This window comes from Alexandromys fortis, unplaced genomic scaffold, assembly GCF_014885135.2.
Source record: "Alexandromys fortis isolate MF-2015 unplaced genomic scaffold, M_Fortis_MF-2015_v1.1 scaffold_140, whole genome shotgun sequence".
In the NCBI taxonomy this organism is placed as follows: Eukaryota; Metazoa; Chordata; class Mammalia; order Rodentia; family Cricetidae; genus Alexandromys; species Alexandromys fortis.
Genome location: NW_026068048.1, coordinates 3539449 through 3562951, shown reverse-complemented (window position 1 = coordinate 3562951; position 23503 = coordinate 3539449). Strand labels below are relative to the sequence as shown.

The window sequence follows — 23503 nt, the reverse complement described above, 5'->3', positions numbered from 1 at the left end:
ATACAAAACAAAAATGTCATGTGTTCTAAAGCCCCACGTACGTGAATATTATATTAAAAGGGTGTCTTTCTCATAATTTGTTTGTGTGGAGGGGAGTCCATTGTTTTAGTAAACCTTGATTGAAGTGAGAAGCAGGGGCTGGAGATACATATTATAAAGCTATTAAAAATTATTTCTTGCCAGGCAGTGGTGGCTCACGTCTTTAATCCCAGCACTCGGAGGCAGACGCTGGTGGGTCTCTGTGAGTTCTAGACCAGCCTGGTCTACAGAGTGAGTTCCAGGATAGCTAGGACTATTACACGGAGAAACCCTGTCTTGAAAAACAAAACAAAACAAAAATAAGTTCTTATACTTACATGTGTTCATTTGTATGCGAGCATACATGTGGAGGTCAGAGTACAACTCATGGGACTCAGTTTTCTCACGCGCCCTGTGGTCCTGGGGAATGAACTCAAGGGATCAGGCTTGGGGGCAAGCGTTCCCCGCCATAGAGCTGTCTCACTGGCTTGAGATGAATTCATTTATACCTTTGCTTCTGAGCTCACCGTGATGGGACCATGATGTCACTTGGGGATCTTGTCTTTGACCAGGTGTTTGTGTAACCTGCCTTAGCTCTCTCTGAAGTTTTTTTTTTTTTTTTTGGTGCCACATGGTATGTATGTATGTATGTATTTATTTATTTAGTATACAATATTACAATATTCTGTTTGTGTGTATGCCTGAAGGCCAGAAGAGGGCACCAGACCTCATTACAGATTGTTGTGAGCCACCATGTGGTTGCTGGGAATTGAACTCAGGACCTTTGGAAGAGCAGGCAATGCTCTTAACCTCTGAGCCATCTCTCCAGCTCCCTCTCTCTGAAGTTTTAACAAAGGATCTTTGTTCATGGAAAGGGTCTCATGTAGCCCGTCCTTCATAAGTAGCTGAGGATGACATCGAGCTTCTGATCTTCCTGCCTTTGGAGTACCGGAATAACAGGTGTGAGACACCTTGCCCCGTTTATACAGTGCTGGGGATTAAACCCAGAACCTAGTGCCTGCTAGGCCAACCCTCTGTCAACTGAGCTGTATCCCAGGCCAACAAAGGGCTTTTTGTTTGTTTGGTTTTTCTGTAGAGAAACATAGACCTGGCTCTCCGAGAATTCATTTTGTAGGTTAGATTCAGAGATCTGCCTGCCTCTTCCTCCCGGGTACTAGGATTAAAGGTTATGCACCACCTAGCCTGGAAACAAAGGGGTTTTAAGAATAGATTTATTTTATTTTTATTGTATGTATATTTGTGTGTCTGTGGGTATGCGCATTGGGAGTTCAGGTGCCCGTGGAGTCCTGAAGAAGGGTGTCATACTCTGGAACTACAGGCCGTTGTGACCCACCGGTGTGGGTGCTGGTAATTGAACTTGGGACCTCTGCAAGGGCAGTGCATGGGTTTTTGGTTGTTTTGTTTTTTTAAGATAAGGTCTCTCTGTGTAACCTCAACTGTCCTGGAACTGCTCTGTAGATTGGACTGGCCTCTGCCTCCCGAGCGCTGGGATCATAGGCATGCGCCACCCTGCAGGCTGAGCAATGCACACTTTGCACTGCAGAGCCATCCTTTCAGCACCAGCAAAGAGTTTTATAGGTTTTTTTGTTTGTTTGTTTTGTTTTTCGAGACAGGGTTCTTCTGTAGCTTTGGAACCTGTCCTGTCCAGGCTGGCCTCAAACTCACAGAGATTCACCTGCCCCTGCCTCTGCCTCCCGAGTGCTGGGATTAAAGGTGTGCGCCACCACCACCCAGCTGTTTTATAGTATTTTTAGCTTCATCTTTTTTGCTGTGTTTTTGGGAGTTTCCTGTATTTGATCTTCCACACAGCACCACATTGTGTTTCTATGGTGTTTTTTTTTTTTTTTAATCCAAAAACACTGGGAATTTTTTTCTTTCTCTTTTTTCTCTCTTTTTTTAAAAGATTTGTTTATTTATTATGTATACAACAGTCTGCCTCGATGTATGCCTGCACACCAGAGGAGGGCGCCAGATCTCATTACAGATGGTTGTGAGCCACCATATGGTCGCTGGGAATTGAACTCAGGACCTCTGGAAGAGCAGCCAGTGCTCTGAGCCATCTCTCCAGCCTCTTTTTCTTTTTTCTTAAAAGATTTTATTTATTTAATATGTATACAGTGTTCTGTCTGTATGTGTGCCTGCAGGCCAGAAGAGGGTACCAGTCTCTATAGATCTTTGTGAGCCACCATGTGGTTGCTGGGAATTGAACTCAGGACCACTGGAAGAGCAGCCAGTGCCCTTAACTGCTGAACCATCTCCCTAGCCCCTATTTTTTTTTTTTTTTTTTAAGACAGGGTTTCTCTGTGTAGCACTGACTGTCCTAGAACTCTCTCTGTAGACCAGGCTGGCCTCAAACTTACTGAGGTCCACCTGCCTCTGCCTCTCTAGGGCTGAGATTACAGGGGTGTACCACCAAGTCTGACCTACAAAAATTATTTTCCCTACAATTTTCAGTGATCATTTTCCTGCCCATGCTTTAAACCTATACCAGCAGCTGCTTCTAGGCAGTCTAATCTTTTTCACTTACTCTTAAAAATTTTCTATCAAAGTGTTAGGTTTGTTTCTTTATGGATGGTGTCAGGATAGTCCAGCCTCCCGAATGCTGGAATTATCGGCATGAGCTACCATATCCAGCTTGTTAATTTGTTATCTCAAATATTTTCTTTTATGTATTTTGCCTGTGTGTACTTCAGCGTAGTGTGTGTATATATGCATACAGTGTTCAGAGGCTAGAAGAGACTGTTAGATTCTCTGGAACTGGGATTACAGTTGGTTGTGAAGCTGCCATGTGGGTATTGGGAGCTGAACTGGGTCCTCTGGAAGAGCAGTCAGTGTTCAACTGCTGAGCCATCTCTCCAGTCCTTTGTTCATGTTTTGACTAGAATCATATCCTGTGACTTGCATTAGTTCAGTGATAGGTCATTCTTTGGTAATCACACCAGAACTTGGCACACAGAGGGTTGGCGTGGCTATTTCACTTGGTGTCTCTGGATCAAAAGTTGGGGAGCAGTTTTACCTGCATTGTTTTGGTTTGGGGGCTCTGTTGAAGTGGTAATCAGAGTAATGGCCCATGCTGCTGTTTTCTGAAGGTGTCAGTTCTGGAAGATTCTCTCTGTGAATTTGGTTGGTACTGCTTGTTGGAAGGAATCCTCAGTTCCTTTCCCTTAGTCACAGGGCTGGGTGTCCAGACAACGTGGTAGGTGGGCTCTTTAAAGATTTCTTTATTATGTATACAGTATTCTGCTTGCATGTATGCCTGAAGTTGGCCAGAAGAGGCTTCTGTGAGGTGGCTGTGAGCCACCATGTGGTTGCTGGGAATTGAACTCAGGACCTCTGGAAGAGCAGTCAGTGCTCTTAACTGATGAGAGATCTTTCCAGCCTGGTAGGTGGACTCTTTAAAGAGAGAAATTGGAGAGCTGAAGAGATGCTTCCATGGTTTAGAGCACTGCCCGCTCTTGTAGAGGAGCTCGGTTTGATTCCCAGCGTCCACATGGCAGCTCACAACCCTCTGTAACTCCAGCTCTGGGGGATTGATCTGATGCCCTCTTCTGGCCTCCACAGACAAAGTATGCGTGTGACATGCAGATGTATGTACACGCAGGCTAAACCTCATGCACATAAGTTGAAAGAATAACTCGATGTGGGGAGGAGGTCAGAGCAGCGCTGAAGCTTTAGGTTGTTAGGCCCAAGCTTCCCATCCACACGGGATCATTTTTACCGTATCCTTGTGGGTCGCAGGCCAGCACTGTTGAGGCAGAGGTGGGAGTTCTACAAGGATATGTACCAGGGTCAAGCATCGTTTGGAAGCAGCTGGACATGGTAGCATAGCTTTGACCCTAGCAGTCAGGAGGCCGAAGCAGAGGGGTTGCCAGTACAAGATCAGCCTGTGCTGTGCATGTATCTAGTCAGATTCTGTGTCAGAACCATACGGGCTAGGGATTTAACTCAGTGCTAGAGTTCTTACCTAGTATGTGCAAGGCCTAAGTGTGTAGCTAGCAGAAGTTTAAAAACAGTGAGCAGATAACAAATTGTCAAATTGGGTGTTTACAACATCCCGAAGAACAGCTGGAGTCACCTGATTGGTTGAGCAGGCTAAGCAAGATCATCAAAGCAGGTGCTTGCAGCGTCCAGCAGCAATGACAGGGGAAGCCCTGCTAAAGTGGGGCAGCTAGTGTGGCTGAGTGAGAGACTTCAGAACACTTCCAGCTCTCTGTAGGCTTTTTGCTTTTACTTGTGTGTGTGTGTGTGTGTGTGTGTGTGTGTGTGTTTTGAGTGCCTGTGTGTGTATATATGCACCATGTGCGTGCTTGGTGCCCATGGAGGTCAGAAGAGGGCTTCAGATCCCTGGAACTGGAGTTACAGATGGCTGTGAGCCGCCATGTGGGTGCTAGAAACTGAACCTGAGTCCTCTGTAAGAGCAGCCCATGCTCTTAACCACAGAGCCGTCTCTCTAGCCCCATGCAGACAAGACAGCCCTGTTTGTCCCAGGTCTGTGGAAATAGCATGTGACGGTGTGCCAGGATAACGTGTGTCCTGGAGCATGACAGGGATCTGTTGCTGTGGCCGCCAGAGGCTCCTGAATCTGTCATCGAGGCAGAATGACCCAGAAGGGGTGGGGTTTCTGAGCTGTAGCCTCTCCGTGTGCATCGGGCTAATCGTATCTTCTGGTTCTGTGGCAGCGGGTCCGGAGCGGCGAATGGAAGGGGTACACCGGCAAACCCATCACAGACATCATCAACATCGGCATCGGAGGCTCTGACCTGGTAAATAGCGCCCAGCTCACCTTGGGAAAGGGTGAAGGGAGGGAGGAGTCACTCCTTAGAGCCTTGTCCTCACTTCCTGCAGGGACCTCTCATGGTGACTGAAGCTCTCAAGCCCTACTCCTCAGGAGGTCCCCGCATCTGGTTTGTCTCTAACATCGATGGAACCCACATTGCCAAAACATTGGCCTGCCTGACCCCCGAGTCTTCCCTGTTTATAATTGCCTCCAAGGTATGGTGCTGGGGGTGGGGAGGACAGGTGGATTGCCCTGGGCAGTGGAGTGTCAAGACCGGTTCTGTGTGAATGGTGCTTTGGCAGCAAAAGCGGTTTCCCTAATAAAAGCCTGACCCTGTTCAGTTTGGACCCTTGTCATGGGCCATAGCCACTTACTTCATGTGCTGTCTGCCCTGTCTCTGTGTGCATGTCCGTGTGTGTCCGTGTCCGTGTGTGTGTGTGTGTGTGTGTGTGTGTGTGTGTGTGTGTGCGCGCACTGCTGACTGAACTCGGGGGCTTACACATGCTAGGCAGCTACTCCACGTATACCCAGCTAGTCTTCACCGGGACACCTTGAACTTTAGATCCTTCTGCCTCAGCTAGTGTATAGATAGGTCCTTGTCCTAATACAACATGTCTCTGATACACCTTTCTTTATTCTTTTATTCTTTTTTGTTTTTGGTTGGTGGGGTGGTTGACACAGGGTTTCTCAATGTATCCCTGGCTGCCCTGGAACTTGCTCTGTAGACCAGGCTGACCTCGAACTCGGAGATCTGTCTGCCTAGGCCTCCTGATACTACTTTCTGAGTAGATCCATCTTTTACCTTCTTTCCGTCTGCCCCCATCAACACACTTTCCCTCCTCACCCTCCCCTTTCAGGGTCTTGAGATAGGGTCTTTTATAGCTGAGTGTCATTCTCGCAGCCTCCTGAGCACTGGGAATGCAGGTGTGGGCTACCACACCTTCATGTTGTGCCTTTCTGATTTCAGAGCCCAGGCCCGAGAACGTAACAGTTGGTTTATTATTCTTTATGCCTCATATACCCTAATATACACAAAATAATAAAGCGTTCATTGGAGAGTCACCAAGATGGTTCGGCAGGTAAAGGGGCTTGCCGCCAAGCCTGATGACCTGAGTTTGATCCTGGGTCCTGTATGGTGGAGAGAATTACTCGCAAAAGTTGTCTTCTCATTTCCACCACATGTGCCCAGGCACTCTCGTGCCTACACACAAACACGTACGGACACTAGATAAAACTGAAAAGTAGAATTCCATCTGAACTGTGAGGTCCAGGGTAGGCTGAATTGGAGAGAGCTCAATATGCTCAGCCCCTCCCCTAGGAGATAGATGCCTGACCTTCAGGATTTGGGTTCTGGGTAGGGTTTGGATGGGGTCCTTCCTTCCCTGCATGTGAACTGCGAAAATTAAGGCTGCTGCTGCACGTAGCGCTGTGACGGTGTGTTTGCGGATGCCTGTAGTCAGCACTGTGACTGTGTTCGTCAATGTCTATAGTCAGCACTGTGACAGTGTGTTTGCGGATGCCTGTAGTCGGCATGGTAACAGTTGTGTGTGTGGATGCCTGTAGTCAGTACTGTGACGGTGTGTTTGCTGGTGCCTGTAGTGAGCTCTGCACTGCAACGGTGTTTGTGGATGCCTGTAGTCAGTGCACTGGTGGTGTGTTGGTATGTTTTCGGATACCTGTAGTCAGTGCACTGACGGTGTGTTTGCAGATGCCTGTAGTCTTGCTGATTAGCTGAACAGTCTCCAGTGTGGCCTAGCTGCCGACCCTGAACTGGGCTGACTGCTTGCGATCTCTTGCAGACCTTCACCACCCAGGAGACCATCACTAATGCAGAGACAGCGAAGGAGTGGTTTCTCAAGTCGGCCAAGGATGTGAGTGGGCAGTGGGGTGGGTGTCCTGCTGGTGGGGGGCGCGGTGTGTATTCACAGTTCTCCCCAGATGAGGTTGGTGTGGGGGGGTGCAGTGCCTGTCCTACGTTCCTTCTCCTCCTGCGTTCCCCTCCCTCCCTCCATAGCTCTCTCTTCTAAAGGTGGGAACAGGAGTCAGCCTTTTTTGACTTTTTTATTTATAGCTTTGTTTTTTTGCCCCAAGCACAAGTAGAACCTGCTCTAACCGGCCAAGAGCCCCCTTTTCATTCATTTTATTCATTTTCAATAGTTTCCATACTGTGACTGAAGATCCTTCTTTTTTTTTTTTATTTCTTTCTTGAGGGGAAGGGGTTTGAGACATGGTTTCTCTGTAGCTTTGGAGCCTGTCCTGGACCTTGCTCTGTAGACCAGGCTGGCCTTCAACTCTGAGATCCTCCTGCCTCTGCCTCCTGAGTGCTGGGATTAAAGGTGTGCACCATACCACTGCCCAGCCGGGATGCTTTCTTTAAGTTCCCTGGCCCTTTGGATCATCTGCTCCCAGGGACCACACCCATTTTACATGGGTGGAATCATTTACTCCTTGGCTGTGTGTGTATGGGCAGGCAGGTCTGTGGACCTTAAACAACTTTTTTGTTGTCTGTTGGTTTGTGCAGGAGCTTGCTGTGTAGTCCAGACAGCTCTTAAACTCCTGAGTGTTAGGATTGCAGTTCTGTTCCACCAGTGTTCCTGCCCTCTTGACCTTGACCTTTTGTGGGTTCCTCTAACATCCTCAGGGCCAAAGTGAGAGAATAGTCAATCCTGGTAGGATCAGGCTTTCTCCACCCTTGGGTGGTCCCTCTGGCATGGGTTTGCTATAATGTGCTTCTGTCTCTTGTAGCCATCCGCAGTTGCAAAGCACTTTGTGGCCCTGTCTACGAACACAGTAAGTGTCCCTGTGGCGTCCTGCGTGCCCTCGTGGGGAAGCCCAGTTCCTGATTCAGGGCCGCATCATGGCTGGGTTGCTGCATAGGTGGCTCACTGAGAGTCAGTGGGATCCTGAGGTCCTCACCCGTCTCCCAGGCCAGACTGATACACATGAGCACCCCAGCCCTTGGCACCCTCAAACGTGTCTCTCCCCATATGTCTTCTCACTAAAGCTGTTAGGCCTGGTAAATTGATGTGCTTTTTGTTTTTTTGTTCCTTTTTTTTTTCTTTTTAAAAAAACTTATTTGATTTTATGTGTATGAATGTTTTGCATGTATGTCTGTGCATTGCATGCATGCCAGGTGCCCACAGAGGTCAGAAAAAAGGCATTAGTTTTCTAGAACTATAGTTGGGGATGGTTGTGACCCACCCTACTGGGAATTGAACCTGGGTCCTCTATAAGAACAAGTGCTCTTAACCACTGAACCATCTTGCCAGCTCTGGGTGTAATTTTTTTTTTTTTTTTTTTTTTTTTTCCTGAGACATGGTTTCTCTGTGAAATAGTTTTGCTGTCCTGGAACTCACTATGTAGACCAGTCTGGCCTCGAGCTCACAAAGATCTGCCTGCCTCTGCCTCTTGACTGCTGGAATTAAAGGTGTGAGCTCCCACTGCCAATGTTTTGGTTTTTCAAGACAAGGTGTCTCGGAGTAACAGCCCTAGCTGTCCTGGAACCAGCTCTGTAGACCAGACTGGCTTTGAACTCACAGATATCCGCCTGCCTCTGCCTCTTCAGTGCTGGGATTAAAGGCACGTACCACCATCGCCTGTCTGTGTAATTTTTTTTTAATTAATTTTTTTATTGAGTGTGTGTGTGTCTGTACATAGTTATGTATGTATGGCCACACACGTTACAGTGGAGGTCAGAGGATAACATGTGGAGTGTCCTGCCTTTTCTTTGTGGGTTCTTGGGATCAGACTCAGATCTCCAGGCTTATACAGTGAGCCATCTTGCTAACCTTGAAGACGAACTTTTTTGACAGGGCTTGACTGGATGGCCTCACTCACAGAGCTCCACCTACCTCTGCTTCCTGAGAGCTGGGATTAATGTATCATTTGCTGTATTGCCTGGCATGACTATTTTTTATATATGATTCATTTTATGGCTGATTATGTGTATGTGTGTGTATTGTGTGTTTTGGGGGGCATGGATATGAGTGTGCATGACGTAAGGATGACCTCAAAGAGGGCTTTGGAACAGGACTTAGAGCTGCGTGATGCCTGTGTTAAGAGCCACGCTTGGGTCTAATGCTAAAGCAGTATGTGCTCCTGACTGCTGCCACAAGTCTCTTGGGCGCCCCCAGGTGTGGCTTTTTGTTCTGGCCAAGGATTATGTGAGGTGGTGCTAATGGGATTAGAGCCCAGCTCACGTCTGCTGGCTCACAGTTGACCTGACCTTGAGCCTGTTTGAGGTAGGGGACACTCAGCAGGGCTCTACGAGGTGCGGCACCTGCCACCTTGAGCCCTGCCGTGTGGCAGTGCAGTAGCTGGGAACCGCAAACCTCACCTGGGTCCTTCTGACCATCCTTTGTCACCCCTTCTACCCACTTCACCCTCCACTAGTGCCAAGAGGGCAGGGGACCAGGCAGATGTCTGAAGGCTGCTAACCAGCACCTTGTCTGACCTCAGCCTGCAGGGCTCACACTGTCAGTGTACATCTCCTCTAAGGAGCTAGCTATGTGGGGCAGCCGGCTTTGGTTGCCCGAGGGCCTCAGCACCTGAGAACAAGACTGGTCTCCTCAGGGAACCCTCAGGTGGCATCAGCTTCAAAGGAGAAAGGCTAGGTAGTGGTCCAGGCTTCATTGCCTAGCCTGGGGGATGGCCTCTGGGTCTGAGTTCCTGATGTTGAGGGCAAGGTGTGGGGGATGGTTCCCTGATGTCTCTGGTTCTTAGACACCAAGAGGCAGTGGTCTAGCGCGCAAGGCCCCTGGTGTGTTGGAGGTGAGCTGGCTTGGTGTCTGCTCCACCCTGCCCCTCGCTGGGAAGAAGGTGGCGCCGGGCTGGCACGTGTCTCGTCTCCTGCTCCTCCTGCTCTTGTCTCTCTAACAGATGCTTCCTGACCTCTCTCCTTTTGTGCTTTCCAGACCAAAGTGAAGGAGTTCGGAATTGACCCTCAAAACATGTTCGAGTTCTGGGATGTAAGTAAGGCCCTTCCTGTGCTGTGTGCTTGGCGTGTCCTTAGCCGAGTCCTGGCCGTTGAGCCGACCGGAGGGCCTGTGAGGTCAGGTCAGCATTTCTTGAGCATTTGCTGCATGTCTTGTCACTTTGGGAAAGGCAGAGAGGCCCTCGGGAGGCTCCCAGCCCAGAGGGAGAAGCGATACTCTCCTGGGCGCCTTCCAGCAGCACCCACTGTGAGGTAACCAGAGCTACCTCTGCCCTCTTGATTAGCCGAGGTGAGTTATTCTCAGGCATGACCTTTCTCCAGGCTGTGGCGGCGGCAGTCTATAAAGGCCAAAGGGCAGGGCGAGGCAGGTCCTGGGACCTGGTAGTGTGGGGAGAGACCCACTGGAGACTGCAGGAGCAGTTGGAGTGAGTGGCGGGCGGGGAGGTGTCAGGGAGGAGGCATGAGACCTGGGATCTAGGCACACCAAGCCAGGGCAGCTTGCACAGCAAACTCCACTTCAAAAGGTAGAGCTGCGTGCAGGTCACGCGGTAGGACTCACCGGGAGGCAGACTTGACCCTGAACTGGCCTGGCAGCTTGCCCGAGCACAGCAGGCTGTGGGGAAGGTTGTAAAAGCCTGAGTGCAGGGCTCCTGTGGGTACAGAGGGTGCTCTGAGGGTGTGGTGGCTGTGGTCGGGCAGAGGTGCACTCTCTAACACGTGTCCGGCCTCCACCTGAGAGGGTTCACCCTTTGGGACATCTCCCCGCCTTTTTCTTGGTGGCATCATTGGCCAGTGGGTATCTTTGTTTTGAAAGTTCTAAAACACCCTTTTCTTTGAATAAATAGAAGTTTGTGTTTAGTGCCTAGGATCTGCACATTGCACATACTAAACCAGCTGCTACCGCTGAGCTGCTGCCCGTCCCCATTCAAATGATTTTTGAAAGACAGGGTCTCTATGTAGCCAGTGCTAACTTGTAACTCACCATGTAGCTCAGGCTAGCCTTGAATTTGTGATCTTCTTGGCCTTGGCCTCCCAAGTGCTTAGATTATAGGCTTGTGCAGCCACAGTTGGCCGAAGAGCTTTTGCCTACCCATCTCTAGGGGAGAATGAAGCTCCATGTCCCAGCCATCTACTGTGCGTGGGTTACTCCTGTCTAGATGGGACCAGCTGTGCACTGTCCTGGACACACATCCTGTGGTTCAGATGAGGAACCCCTTTGGGAAACTGCTGCTTCTAACGAATGCTGCCTGCCTGATAAGAGAGGAGGGGCCCTTCCCCTGCCTCCTTAGGCTTTGGCACCTGGGCAAATGGTGGCAAGGGAGGAGGGGTGTCCCCTGCTTGCCACTGCCCAGTGTATAGAAAGTTGATGGAATGTGACAGAGAAGGTTGAATCTTGCAGGCAAGGTCGAAGAGTGGCAGTTAGGTGCAGGGAGCAGGAGTCCAGGGCCAGCATTGACGGCAGTGGAGACCTCGTGGATCAGGCCACACATAGCCAATACCCCCGCTGCATGAGAAGGGATGTCGGTAGATACTGCTGAATGGAGATGATGTCTGAGGAGCCCCAGAGGAGGGCTGTGTGAAGAGTCTGCAGTTAGTCTCTCGGGTGAGATAGATAAACAGCAGGTCAGGCAGCGGAGGACAGCACTTCCTGCAAGGCCAGGCCTCAAGTCGGGTGCAGTACAGGTATGTGTGAATGATGAGGCTCAGTCCGCCTAGTGTGTCTGACATCTGGACCCAGCGGAGGTAAGCTGGTGAGCTGTAAAGTCTCGGGGTCCCAGCTCCATTCCAGCTTCAGAGATCTAATTTTGCCATCTGAGGCTTGACGCTTGCAAGCGCTCTCTCCTCAGGTATGTATGATGGAGTCTGTATGGTGTGTACGCTGTCACTGCAAAGGTCTGAATGGGGGTGAGGACAGGTACAGATGCGATTAGGGGACATGCTGGGACAAAGAAAAGTGTAAGTGTAGCTGTGACATCAGCTAGGTATGGGGCCACATCTCTGTAATCCCAGGAGGCTGAGACAGAAGGATCACAAGTTCAGCGAGTTCTGGGCCAGCCTGAGCTATGTAGTGAGACTTTGTTTTAAACCATATATATATATATATATACACACACATACATACACACACGCTCTCACACACTCATACATATATATGTATATGTATGTATTTCTAACAATTGAGATCTGAAGTCAAGGTCATGTGACCTTGGCTGAGCTGTGTAGGAAGAGGGCTTGATTATTCCAGACATACACTCTGGTAGCTTCTGAAAAGTGAGGGTTGGAGAGTAGTTAACTGAGTACTCAGGTGAGGTGAACCCAGGTTCTCAGCATCCTGGCCAACCCTTCCGCTCTTTGTGTGTGTCGGGTAGGGTGTGAGAAGAGCAAGAGTGGAGAGATGGTAAAAGTGAGGCCTGGGGCGGCTGGCCAGGTCAAACACAGGCAGGGACACTGAGGACCTGTGTCTTTAGGGTGCACCTTGAGAGACTTGTGAAACATAAAGGTCGGGGGACCCGGTTCTTCACAGAGAATGTGCTAGCTGAGGCCCGAGTCGAACGCTGGCAGCAGGGAACTCTGAGATTGGCAGGTGGCATCTGTGTGTGGTCGAGTCTATTAGATGTGATCTCGTGGCTGAGGTCTCAGGAGTCAGAATTGGACAAGTGTGTGACTGCCAGGCTAGACACATGGGGGTAGAACTGACTTGGTCGAGTATGGACATTGAAGCTAAAGGTGCAGGGGAGGGAGACAGAGTCCAGGCCCTGGGTTCTGCCCCAAGGATCACTGGAAATGGGAGGAAGGCAGAAGCAAATGGAGCTGAGTCTCCCGAACAGGCCCCGAAGTGCTGCGATTGAAGCCAGGCCTGACTGTAATTAGGTGACATTCAAACAGTTCTGGTAGTACTCAGGTAGGTGGGCTAGGCCGTCCATCCAGAAGGCACTGAAGCCAGACCCTTGGAGGGTGTGTGCAGTAAGACTGGCAGGGGAGGTTGCTAAGAGACGGGTTTGTATGCCCTGGTCTCTCAGGTAAGGTACAGAAGAAGCAGCTGAGGTCAGGCCCAGGCTGGGATCCCAAGTCTGCTGGCCTTGGCCAAGCACAGTGGGAGTTTTTGTGTGACGTAGTCTGCAGAGCTGGCAGAGGTAGGTTGATGCGGTTAGTCTTTAATTCCTTTCTTGGGTTGGGCAAGTCGAGCAAAATAGGCAGAGGCCATCTGTCAGGTGAGGCCTCAGAGGCAAAGAATTGGATGTTTGGGATGCTGGGAAAACGAAGTAAGGTAAGGTTGAGGTACGGGTGTCTGAGTGGAGAACGGAGGAGGTATGACGTGAGAGGGCATGGCGTGAGTGAGTGGGCGTGGCGTGAGGGGGCGCCTCTGCTTCCCGGGTGTGGTCACACTCAATATGTGAAGCTTCACTCGGTAAGGTTGAATGTGGCCAGGCACAGTGATGTGGAGATCGGTTTCTTGGGTAAGGTCCGTGGAGTGTTTACCTTGAATCTTTGGTCTACCATTCTGATGAGAGTGACATTAACACGTGAGCGGACAGGGATCTTGGGTGAGAGTCTGTGGAGCCCCAGGGTCGCAGAACTGGCTATGTTGCAGAGACGGGTAGAGCTGGCCTGTCAGGTATGGATGGAGTGTGAGGATCAGGGTCAGGTAAGCGGACTTCTTTCATTAGGCACCGTATGAGGAGGTCATGGTCTGAAAAACCTAGAATCTCATATAGGTAAGTGGAGTTGGCCCATCTGCTGTGTGCTCCAACACGCAGAGGTATGTTTTGCTGACCTTCCACATATGTCTGGTGAGTCATGGTCAACATCCTGATAGATAGCCATGACCCGCCAAGGACATTCAGAGAAGCCAGGATGTATACTGTACTCCTGGGCAGAGCTGGTCTCCTAGAACTCGCTCTGTAGACCAGGCTGACCTCGAATTCACAGAGTTCCTCCTGCCTCTGTCTCCCGAGTGCTGGGATTAAAGGCATGCACTGATGCACCTGGCCTGACAGTTACAGGTTAGAAGTGTGGGAATTAAAGCTGACCGCAGGTAAGCGACCTTGGCTTATCATTTGTGTTCTGGAGGGCCAGGGTCAGAGGCAGGCCGTTGGTCTGCCAGATGGAGACTGAGACCTGAGTTGAACATGGGTAGGTAGAGTTGGCCTTTCCTAGAGCTGGATTCAAAGGTCGGAGTTACACCTGGGCCTTTGTGGAGAAGCCAGAGAAGCATGGTCAAGGCTTGGAGTAGGGGCCATCCAGGTTTGAGAAGCTAGGGCCAGACTCGGGTAGAGATGGCCTGTTGGATATGCTCTGGAGATGTGGGCTCAAATACTGGCAGGTGGAACTGGCCAGGTACTGTCTGAAGACCGAAGGGCCCAGCACAGGTGGGTAGACCTGGCCAGGAAGTGAGATCAGGAGAGCCAACATCAGACTACAAGGAAGGAAATTTGGGGCTGGGGAGATGGCTCAGCAGTTAAGAGCACTTGCTGCTCTTCCAGAGGACCTGAGTTCAGTTCCTAGCACCCACATGTTGGCTCACAACCATCTGTAATGAGATTTGGTGCCCTCCTGGCCTGCAGGTATACATGCAGACATAATCAATTAAATCTTTAAGTTAAAGATTTAATGGAACTTAAATGGAAACTTTGTCCCACTAAGAAGGAGCCTCCTTGAGCACAGGTGGGCAGGTGGGCCCAGCATTGCCTGTGTCGGGAGTTCAGGTTGAACCTGGGTAGGTAGGGGTGAGTTGTTCTCAGAAGATTCCGTTAAAGGTAGGTATACCAGGCCTGCGGAGTCACAGCCCAGCTCATGCTGGTTGTCGTGGCCTCTCAGGTCAGACACACAACACTGGCCCGTAAAGGAGTGCTGTAGGCCTTGCAGGGCATCTGCAAACCCTGATTTAAACATAAGTAGATACGGTCCTCTCAGCAAGGACTTTGAAACCAGAGATAGATATGCCTGGGGCCTACACTGAGGGAAGACAGGAAGGGATGAAAACAACCAGTTATATAATGTGTGTGTAGGATTCGGCCTAGAGGTGGGATGCACCAAGCCAGCCCTGCTGCCTGACCACAGTCTGGGGATCTTTGGCTTTGTCATTGTTGTGTGGTCTGAGTTGCCCTAGGGATACAAATGGGACAATTATGAGGGCTCAGAGGTTCGGGTCAGGCCCTGCTTGGCATTGCGAGGCTCCCCGAGAAGTGAAATCTGACCTTGTTTCTCTGAGCCGAGGTCAGAAACCAAACTTGTCAGTGCGAGGGCTGCTGACCACTAGGCATGATCTCAGAGCCCGTGTCTCGCCTAACGGGCCCGCGGGATGGTTGCTGTTGTAAGGCTCTGCCTAAACCTGGATCCTTAAGTCTTTGCGTTCCTCCTGTGTGAACTTCCTCGTCGGCCCTCTGCAGCCCGGGGTCTAACCTCAGGCTTCTTGGGGTTTCCTGTCTTCATGTGTGCCTCTCTCTCAGTCTGCTACCCCACCACTCAGCTTTGTCGTTCTCACCCCCCTTCACCTCACACTGCTGTGCTTCCTCCCAGCCTGTCTCCTCAGGCCTGCAGAAGACAGCTAATGCACCTCTCTTGTGCAGCTCGTGGGGTTCTAGTCCTGTGTCAGCCTGAGAGACCTAAGAAAGGAATTTGCTCCTGTGGTTTCCTGTGAGTTTTAATTCTCATGTAAAAGGCTGTTCCTGGCACAGGACTCTGGTGTATGCTACTCTGGAATGCTTCTCTGGATGCCACGTGGTTACACTTCAGCTCCAGACTCTATATAAAAATTTTCTCTTGGGCTGGAGAGATGGCTCAGTGGTTAAGAGCACTGACTGCTCTTCCAGAGGTCCTGAGTTCAATTCCCATCAACCCCATGGGTGATGCACAACCATCTATAATGAGATCTGGTGCCCTCTATGGATCCTTTGGTGCCTGAGGGGATGGAATGGGTGCAGGTCTGAGACTCTGAGTGTGTGAGGAGACATGGTAGGTGGAAGTTTAGTCACTGTCTTGTCTGGACAAAGGCTCTGAGTGTATCAGTGACCAAGATGATATGGTAGGTATGGGCCCGAGATTCTGGATCTGTCCGCGTATGGGACGACAGGGTAGGTAGAGGTATGAGCTCTGCTGTGAGTGTCTGAGGTTTGGGGTCTGTTGGTGACCGAAGGAAGAGACAGGGTAAATATGAAAATGAGGTGGATCCGTCAATAACCTAGGAGACAGTAGATAGAGGTGAATTAGTGGGGCAGGAAAGGCATAGGGATGAGGTTCTGGTCTGTCAGTGGCTGAGGGGAAAGGGGAGGCACAGGGATGAGGTTCTGGTCTGCCAATTTCTGAGGAGACAGGGTAAGCGCAGGTATGGGGCTCTGGTCTACCAATTTCTGAGGAGAAAGGGTAGGTACAGGTATGGGGCTCTGGTCTACCTACTTCTGAGGAGAAAGGGTAAATGCAGGTATGGGGTTCTGGTCTACCAATATCTGAGGAGATAGGGTAAATGCAGGTATGGGGCTCTGGTCTACCAATTTCTTAGGAGATGAGGTGGGCACATGTTTATGGTTTAGTCCATCAGTGTCTGAGCAGGTGAGTTCAGCACAGGGATGAGTGTTTGGTCTGCCAGTATCCAAGGAGATGAGGATGACCCAGGTATGAGTCACTAAGTCCATCAGTGCCTGAGGCACTAAGGTAGGCCCAGGTATGAGGCTCTTAAGTTATGTCTGAGGCAGGTGTGCACAGGTAGGAGGGCTTGGTCTGCCAGTATCTGAGGAGATTGGGTTGGGACCAGGTTTGTATGTCAACATCTGAGGAAGCAGGTTTAGCACAGACTGGGATCCCTTTCTGTCAGCACTGAGAAAGCAGGGACTGGAACAGGTCGTGATGTGTTGAGCACAGGTATGAGGTCCTGGTTCTGTGAACACTCAGAAGGCAAAGACTGACACATCTATGAGGCTGCCTGTCAGTGCCAAGGAGACAGGAGCTGACAGAGGTTTGAGGACTTGGGTCTGCTGAGAAGAAAAGGCCAGCCACGGTAACATCCCACATCCCTCGTATAGTCTGCGTCACTGGCCAGCGTGGACAGTCACTAAAGCCTGGTTTGCTGTCTGACTGGGCAGAGTTGACTTGGGTCAAGCCCTCTAAGCTGTACCTGTGGGAAGAGTGACTTTCCAGGGGCAGGCGTGGCAGGAGGGAGGGGGTAGGGTGTGCCCGCCCTCCTTCAATGCCATTTCTTTCTCTCCTAGTGGGTAGGCGGCCGCTACTCGCTGTGGTCAGCCATTGGACTTTCCATCGCTCTGCACGTGGGTATGTATTTGAGTCACCTTCAGGAGGCAGTATCCTAGTGTGAGGTTGAGGTGGCATCCTTGAATGCCTTGCTTATCCCATAGGCTTCCAGCCTCTCTGCTCCTACATAGAAACATTTATTCTTTTAGTTCTGGGAGAAAAAAGCCAGGGTTGGTGTTCTGCTCTGTGCCAGCTCTGAAGAGCAAGGCTTTCTGCAGGCCCCTCTTTCTCCCAGGCCGCCTTCTGGATCCACATCCAACATTTCCTAGTTCCAGAAAAAACCCGAAACAAAAACAAAAAACTGACCAACTGCCAGGAAGATGTGGGGTGGTCAAGAAGACACGGCAGGTGGTCACTTCTGTTGATGCTACTTTTGTGTCACAGGTTTTGACCACTTCGAACAGCTGCTCTCTGGGGCTCACTGGATGGTGAGTGCAGAGTGGCCTGAGACATTATGGGTTCTGCTCCCTCCTTCCTTTCCCCATTTCCCTCCTCTTCCTGACAGCTGCTCAGCCCCTACCCACCTTATTGTTCTTTCAGGACCAGCACTTCCGCACGGCACCCCTGGAGAACAATGCTCCTGTCCTGCTGGCTCTTCTGGGCATCTGGTATATCAACTGCTTTGGGTGTGAGACCCATGCCATGCTGCCGTATGACCAGTATATGCACCGTTTTGCTGCCTACTTCCAGCAGGTACTAGCTGCCAGGCTATCCATAGAAGTGTCTAGTGGCAGGTTCCAGGGTCTCCCCTTGCCCTTGGGTATGTCTGTGGCACATCTTCACTCCTGGGTTCACAGCACATCTTGCTTACAAATCTATTCTGCCCATGTCATCAGCTGAAACGCGCCGCTGTGAGAGGTGCCCTGGCCAGACTCGTCCTGGATTGGTTGTGGGCATGTGTCTTCCTCTTTGGCTCTCACATGTTGTTGTTCTGGGTGATGGTGTGAGCTGGGACCCCCACGACCTATAGTGGCCCAACCTGGAGTCTTTGTTCACCTGGATATAGTCAATGACCAGAAACTACACCCAACCTCTCTGCATTTGTAAGCACATGCAACAAAAATCAGCACTCTTATGGGCCTCTGACGCTGTGTTCAGCCCTACTGTTTGGTCTGGGCACACCCATCTACTCACAGTTTCCTCTCTCCCCTTTTCTTTTAATGTGTGTTTGTATGTATCTTTATGACACGTGTGCATGGTGCCCATGGAGGCCAGAAGAAGTTGATGGAATCTCTTGCAGCTAGCGTTACTTATGCTTGTGAACTGCCTGATGTGGGGGCTGGGAACTGAAATTGGGTCCTTTGGAAGAGCAGGAAATGCTCTTTAACTACTAAGCCATCTCCCAAGTCCCTTCATTATTCCTAAGGTGAACAAGGTTTGAACCTCTCAAATTGCATGATTTTGAAAGATTTTCTGGATCAAGAGAACAGTGAGCCATTTTCCTAAGTTACCTCAGGCTATCTAGAGGAATAACAAATTTTGTTTTTAAAGAGAGTCTTCCTCCTCCTCATCCATCTTCTCCTGGTGGTCTAAGCCAGAAAGCTCAGAAGCCTGAGGACCCACATTTACAGGCTCCCATATGAAACTGAGGCACCCCAGGAAGGATCCAGGCACAGTTTATAAAAGGGGAATCTTGCAGGTAGAGGGTTGAGTTTCTGTCCTCATTCCAGGGCGACATGGAGTCCAATGGGAAGTATGTCACCAAGTCCGGTGTCCGGGTAGACCACCAGACAGGCCCCATTGTGTGGGGGGAGCCAGGGACCAATGGCCAACATGCATTCTACCAGCTTATCCACCAAGGTAGGGCTCGTTTGTCCTGGACAAGTGGGTGTGGTTCCTGGCCGGATGAGGCTGGGGTAGCAGGGACCTCCCTTTTCGGGCAGTACCATGGGCTGGGGTTGTATGGATGACCACTGTGCCCTTCACAGGCACCAAGATGATACCCTGTGATTTCCTCATCCCCGTCCAGACCCAGCACCCCATACGGAAAGGTCTGCATCACAAGGTAAGAAGCCTGTCTCGGCCCTCCCCATCCTTCTCAGGCTTCTGAGACCGCCCTCCTGCAGCTTTGCCCTGCTCAGCAGTTAGCTTCAAATTTACTCTCTTAAAACACAGTCTGTTATCTCAGTTCCCAGAATCAGAAGCCCAGCATCAGTCAGGGTTGGGTTCCTACCTCCTAAAAGGTGTATTAGTTCCTTCCGTCTCTGCTATTGTTAAGAGGCCTCTAGACAAGAGCAACGCTGGGGGATGGAAGGGTTGTTTCAGCTTACAGGCTGCAGTCCATGATTGTAGGAAACCAGGGCGAGAGCTTGAAGCCGAAACCACTACATGTGGCAGGCTTTTTCTTTTAGGCTACCAACCAGCTCCCAAGTCCTGACTTGGAGACTTAGTTTTGAATGCTGGGCCAAGCTTAGGTTTGTTTCCGGCTAGCTCTTTTAACTTAAATTAAGCAGTTTCTCTTTATCTGCCTTTTGCCTCTGGGCTTTTACCTTTCTTTCTTCTGTATGTCCTCCTTTCACTGCTTCTCTGCGTCTGACTGGCTGGTGTCTGCCCGCTTTCCTGCCCCTGGTGCATCCCTCCTTCTCTTCTCTTGTTTCCCTCCTCCCTCTAGCTTTCTCTTCCTCTTTATTCTCTCTTTCTGTCAGCCCTGCCTATCCCTTTTCCTGCATAGCTACTGGCCGGCCATTCAGTTCTTTATTAGACCAATCAGGTGCCTTAGGCAGGCAAGGTGAAACAAATGTAACCCAGCTTTACATAATTAAACAGATGCAGCACAAACAAGCGTAACACATCCTTACATGTTAAACAAATGCAGCAGAGACAAATGTAACAAACCTTTACACAAATGTAACACATCTTTGCCCAGTTAAATATTCCACAACAGGAAACTGCGGATGAATGCTGTTTGATGACTTGCTCTCAGGTTCATGCCTAGCTAGTTTTCTCATTCAGTCCCGAGCCAGCTATCTAGGGACAGTCCTACCCACAGTGGGGTGGGCCTTCCTCCATCATTTCACAGTCATGACAATCCCCTCCTCCTCCCCCAGGCCAGTCTGATCTGGGCAGTGTCTCAGTTGAAACTCCTATCTTGGATGACTTTAGGCTATGTTGAGTTAACAGTTAGGGTACAGCCAGACTCTTGGGGAAATACTTGTTCATTCAGGCTTCTGGCAGAATCTCCCACCCTGTGGAGGACCAACATCTGGTTCCTTACAGGCAGCTAAGTGTCTTTGTTTATTATTTTGCAACAGGGTCACACAATACATCCCAGACTGGCCTTAAATCGCAGTCTCCTGATTCCTGAGTGTGGTTATTCCAGGCGTGTGCCAGCACATCCCAGGCTACCCTTCTGTGATGTGGCACTGTTGACTTAATTCAACCAGAAAAGCGAGTGCCACCGGGTGGTGGCGGCGCATTCCTTTAATCCCAGCACTTGGGTGGTAGAGGCCGGTGGATCTCTGTGAGTTCAAGGCGAGCCTGGTCTACAGAGTGAGTTCCAGGACAGACTCCAAAGTGACACAGGGAAACACTGTCTTGAGAAAAAAAAAAAAAAAGAGAGAGAGAGAGAAAGAAAGAAAGAAAAAAAAAAGAAAGAAAAGGGGGTGTCAGTGCCTCTCCTTTTTTTTGGTTTTGATGTTTGTTTGTTTGTTTTGAGGCAGCATCTCTGTGTACCTCTGGCTGTCCTGGAATTCATTGTGTAGACCAGGCTGGCTCACAGAACTTCTCTCCTCTGCCTTCCTATTAAAGGCATGTGCCACCTCCAGCTGGCACCTCTCTCTCTTAAAGTCGTAAAAGACAGTCATTGGCATGACACCTTGGCAAGGACTGAATATTGTGTTGGGAAGCTTGGCGAGGTGGCACACACCCGTGATCACAGCTATTCAGGAGGCCAAGATGCCACAGGAGGATCCCAGTTCAGGGCAGCCTGAGTAACTGAGCAAAAACCCGTCTCAGATTTCAAGAAAGGATTGGCACTTGGGTTCCGTCCCCAATTAATACCTCCCTTAAAAGGAAAAGGGCTAGTTAGCATTGTTCCCAGCCCTCTTGTTATCAGATGTGCCCTCCTTCCGCATCCCAACTGCGCTTTGAGTGAGTGGACCATGCTGGAACTACCCCCATCTGAGAAGTGGACTCTGGCCGTACTGGCGACTGTAACTGTATGTCTCTCTGCAGATCCTCCTGGCCAACTTCTTGGCCCAGACGGAGGCCCTGATGAAGGGAAAGTCACTTGAAGAGGCTAAGAAGGAACTCCAGGCTGCAGGAAAGAGCCCAGAGGACCTGGAGAAGCTCTTGCCACACAAGGTCAGCCTTGTTTGTGAACTTCAGCTTTCGGGTGACATGCGGGAGCTCGAGGGGTAGCATTGAGGGGGCCAGGGTAGGGGCTCATGGTATGATTTGGTTGTCCCACATAGGGGAGGGTCTGTTCTCCCAGATTTAAATGTCCCAACCTTTGGGGCAGTGTGACTTTTCTCTCAAAACCTTTTCTTCCCCCAGACACAATATATGTTAGCAATGTTCTTTCTCCTCCCCCAATTCCTCCCAGACCCACCTGCCCATCCAACTTCATATTCTTTTTCTTAAAAGAAGAAAAAAAAAATAAAAAGCCAACAGCAAAGCATAAGAAGCAAATGAACAAAAAGACGTGGAACCTGCTTTGTATTGACCCAGCAGTTCCTTGGTCTGCATCCTGGCCTGGAATGTGGTTGATAGACCCAGGGCCACTCTGTTGAACAAAACTGATGTTCCCTTCCCAGTCACTAGCATTGCAGATAGCTTCCTGGTTAGAGGTGTGACTTTGTGTCTACTTCTCCTGTGTGGGATTGTCTCTAGGTTTGGACTTGTGCACCTTGTCACAGTCCACGTGAGTTTCTAACAGCTCTGTTGTGTCTGGAAGGCTCTCAGAGTCTTCCCAGCCCCTCTTGGGTGGAGTTCCCTGAGCCTTTGGAGGGTGTGCACAGACATCCTACTTAGGCCTGAGTGCTCCAGAGTCTCTCACTCTGCATGTGTCTTACTTCCTTCAGGTGTTTGAAGGAAATCGCCCAACCAATTCGATTGTGTTCACCAAGCTCACACCATTTATTCTGGGAGCCTTGATTGGTGAGTGGGGAGAGGATGGGACTGACAGGCTTGGCATCAGTTGGATGGGGTAGCAGAGGGAGGGAGAGAGGGAGGGCAGGTCCTCATGGACACCCTCCGCTCCTTCCTCTGCAGCCATGTATGAACACAAGATCTTCGTTCAGGGCATCATCTGGGACATCAACAGCTTCGACCAGTGGGGGTGAGTTGCTGAGCAAGGGTCTGTTGTGCCCTTGGGTTGGCTCTGGAACTTGGCTCATTTTCCTCTTCTGCCCCTCCCTGGCAGGGTGGAGCTGGGGAAGCAGCTGGCCAAGAAAATCGAGCCTGAGCTGGAGGGCAGCTCTGCCGTGACCTCGCACGATTCCTCCACGAATGGGCTGATCAGCTTCATCAAGCAGCAGCGGGACATCAAAATAGAATAAAGTCAGCCACAGCCCTGTTGACGAGTCCTTGTCCCTCTTCACTGTATGCACTGCATGGTCCTGCCCCTCCCTGCCCAGAGCACACCTCCACTCGTGGGCTTGGACTTCAAGGCTTTGGGGAGACTTGCGTGGAGTTGCCGTCTACCCACCCTGTTGAAGCAGGCTGAAGTGCTTTGATGCATCTGATCGTTCTCACCCATGTTCACATCCTATCTAGAATAAAGATGCTGTAGAGGAGGCGTGCGTTCAGCCTCTTAAGTTTCCTGAGGTGGTGCGTCGGCTGTCGGCTGTCGGCTGTGGGTGACCTGGCTCGTGCCCTCGTTGGCTCTTGACTCAGTGGAGAACAGATCCACAGTGGAGGGGACAGGGATCTGCAGTGCAGTCGGAGGGCAACTTGGCCTCCAGTCTTATCTTCACCTTCCGCTCCTCACCTTGGATTGGAGGCCTGGAAACCTTTCTGCCCACTGACTAGGTTTTCGTTTGCTTATTGTTTTGGTGTCAAAACTTAGGGATGGGAGGGGTTTTTCTAAGACTTATTTATTATGTATGCAGTGTTCTGCCTGCATGTATGCCTGTAGCCCAGAAGAGGGCACCGGATCTCATCACAGGTGCTTGTGAGCCACCAAGTGTTTGCTGGGAATTGAACTCAGGTACTCTGGAACAGCAGTTAGTGCCCTTAACCTCTGAGCTATCTGTCCAGCCCCTGGGATAGACTCTCTTTAAATGATATATTTATTTAGTGTGTGAATGTATGCGCATGTGTGGAGGTCAGATGACAGCTTCTCTAGGAGTGATCAACTTTCACCTTGTCTGGGGATCGAACTTGGGTCATTCTGCTTGATACTAAGTTCCTTTAGTCACTGAGCCACCTCATCAGACCCAGCCTGTAAAAACCTGTGTTTATGTCTGTGTGAGTGTAAAGTGAGTGCTGGTGCTGATGGAGGCCAGGACAGAGCATCAGATCCCCTGGAGATGTGCTGATTCGTTGTGAGCCGCCCAGATGGAGTGCTG

General features: G+C 50.3%; 1 protein-coding gene across 1 annotated transcript in view; it reads left to right on the top strand.

The window, feature by feature from the left end:
• Gpi (glucose-6-phosphate isomerase) overlaps positions 1-22729 on the top strand; it is a 28074-nt gene extending 5345 nt beyond the window's left edge. The window contains exons 5-18 of the mRNA XM_050118977.1: positions 4719-4802; positions 4885-5031; positions 6616-6687; positions 7562-7606; positions 9730-9783; positions 16955-17015; positions 17379-17422; positions 17535-17687; positions 18665-18794; positions 18923-18999; positions 21168-21296; positions 22016-22091; positions 22206-22272; positions 22357-22729. Coding sequence (XP_049974934.1) covers positions 4719-4802; positions 4885-5031; positions 6616-6687; positions 7562-7606; positions 9730-9783; positions 16955-17015; positions 17379-17422; positions 17535-17687; positions 18665-18794; positions 18923-18999; positions 21168-21296; positions 22016-22091; positions 22206-22272; positions 22357-22492 — 1275 coding nt within the window. The 3' untranslated portion in view covers positions 22493-22729. The remainder of the gene's footprint in view (positions 1-4718; positions 4803-4884; positions 5032-6615; positions 6688-7561; positions 7607-9729; positions 9784-16954; positions 17016-17378; positions 17423-17534; positions 17688-18664; positions 18795-18922; positions 19000-21167; positions 21297-22015; positions 22092-22205; positions 22273-22356) is intronic.
• Positions 22730-23503: the final 774 nt, after the last annotated feature.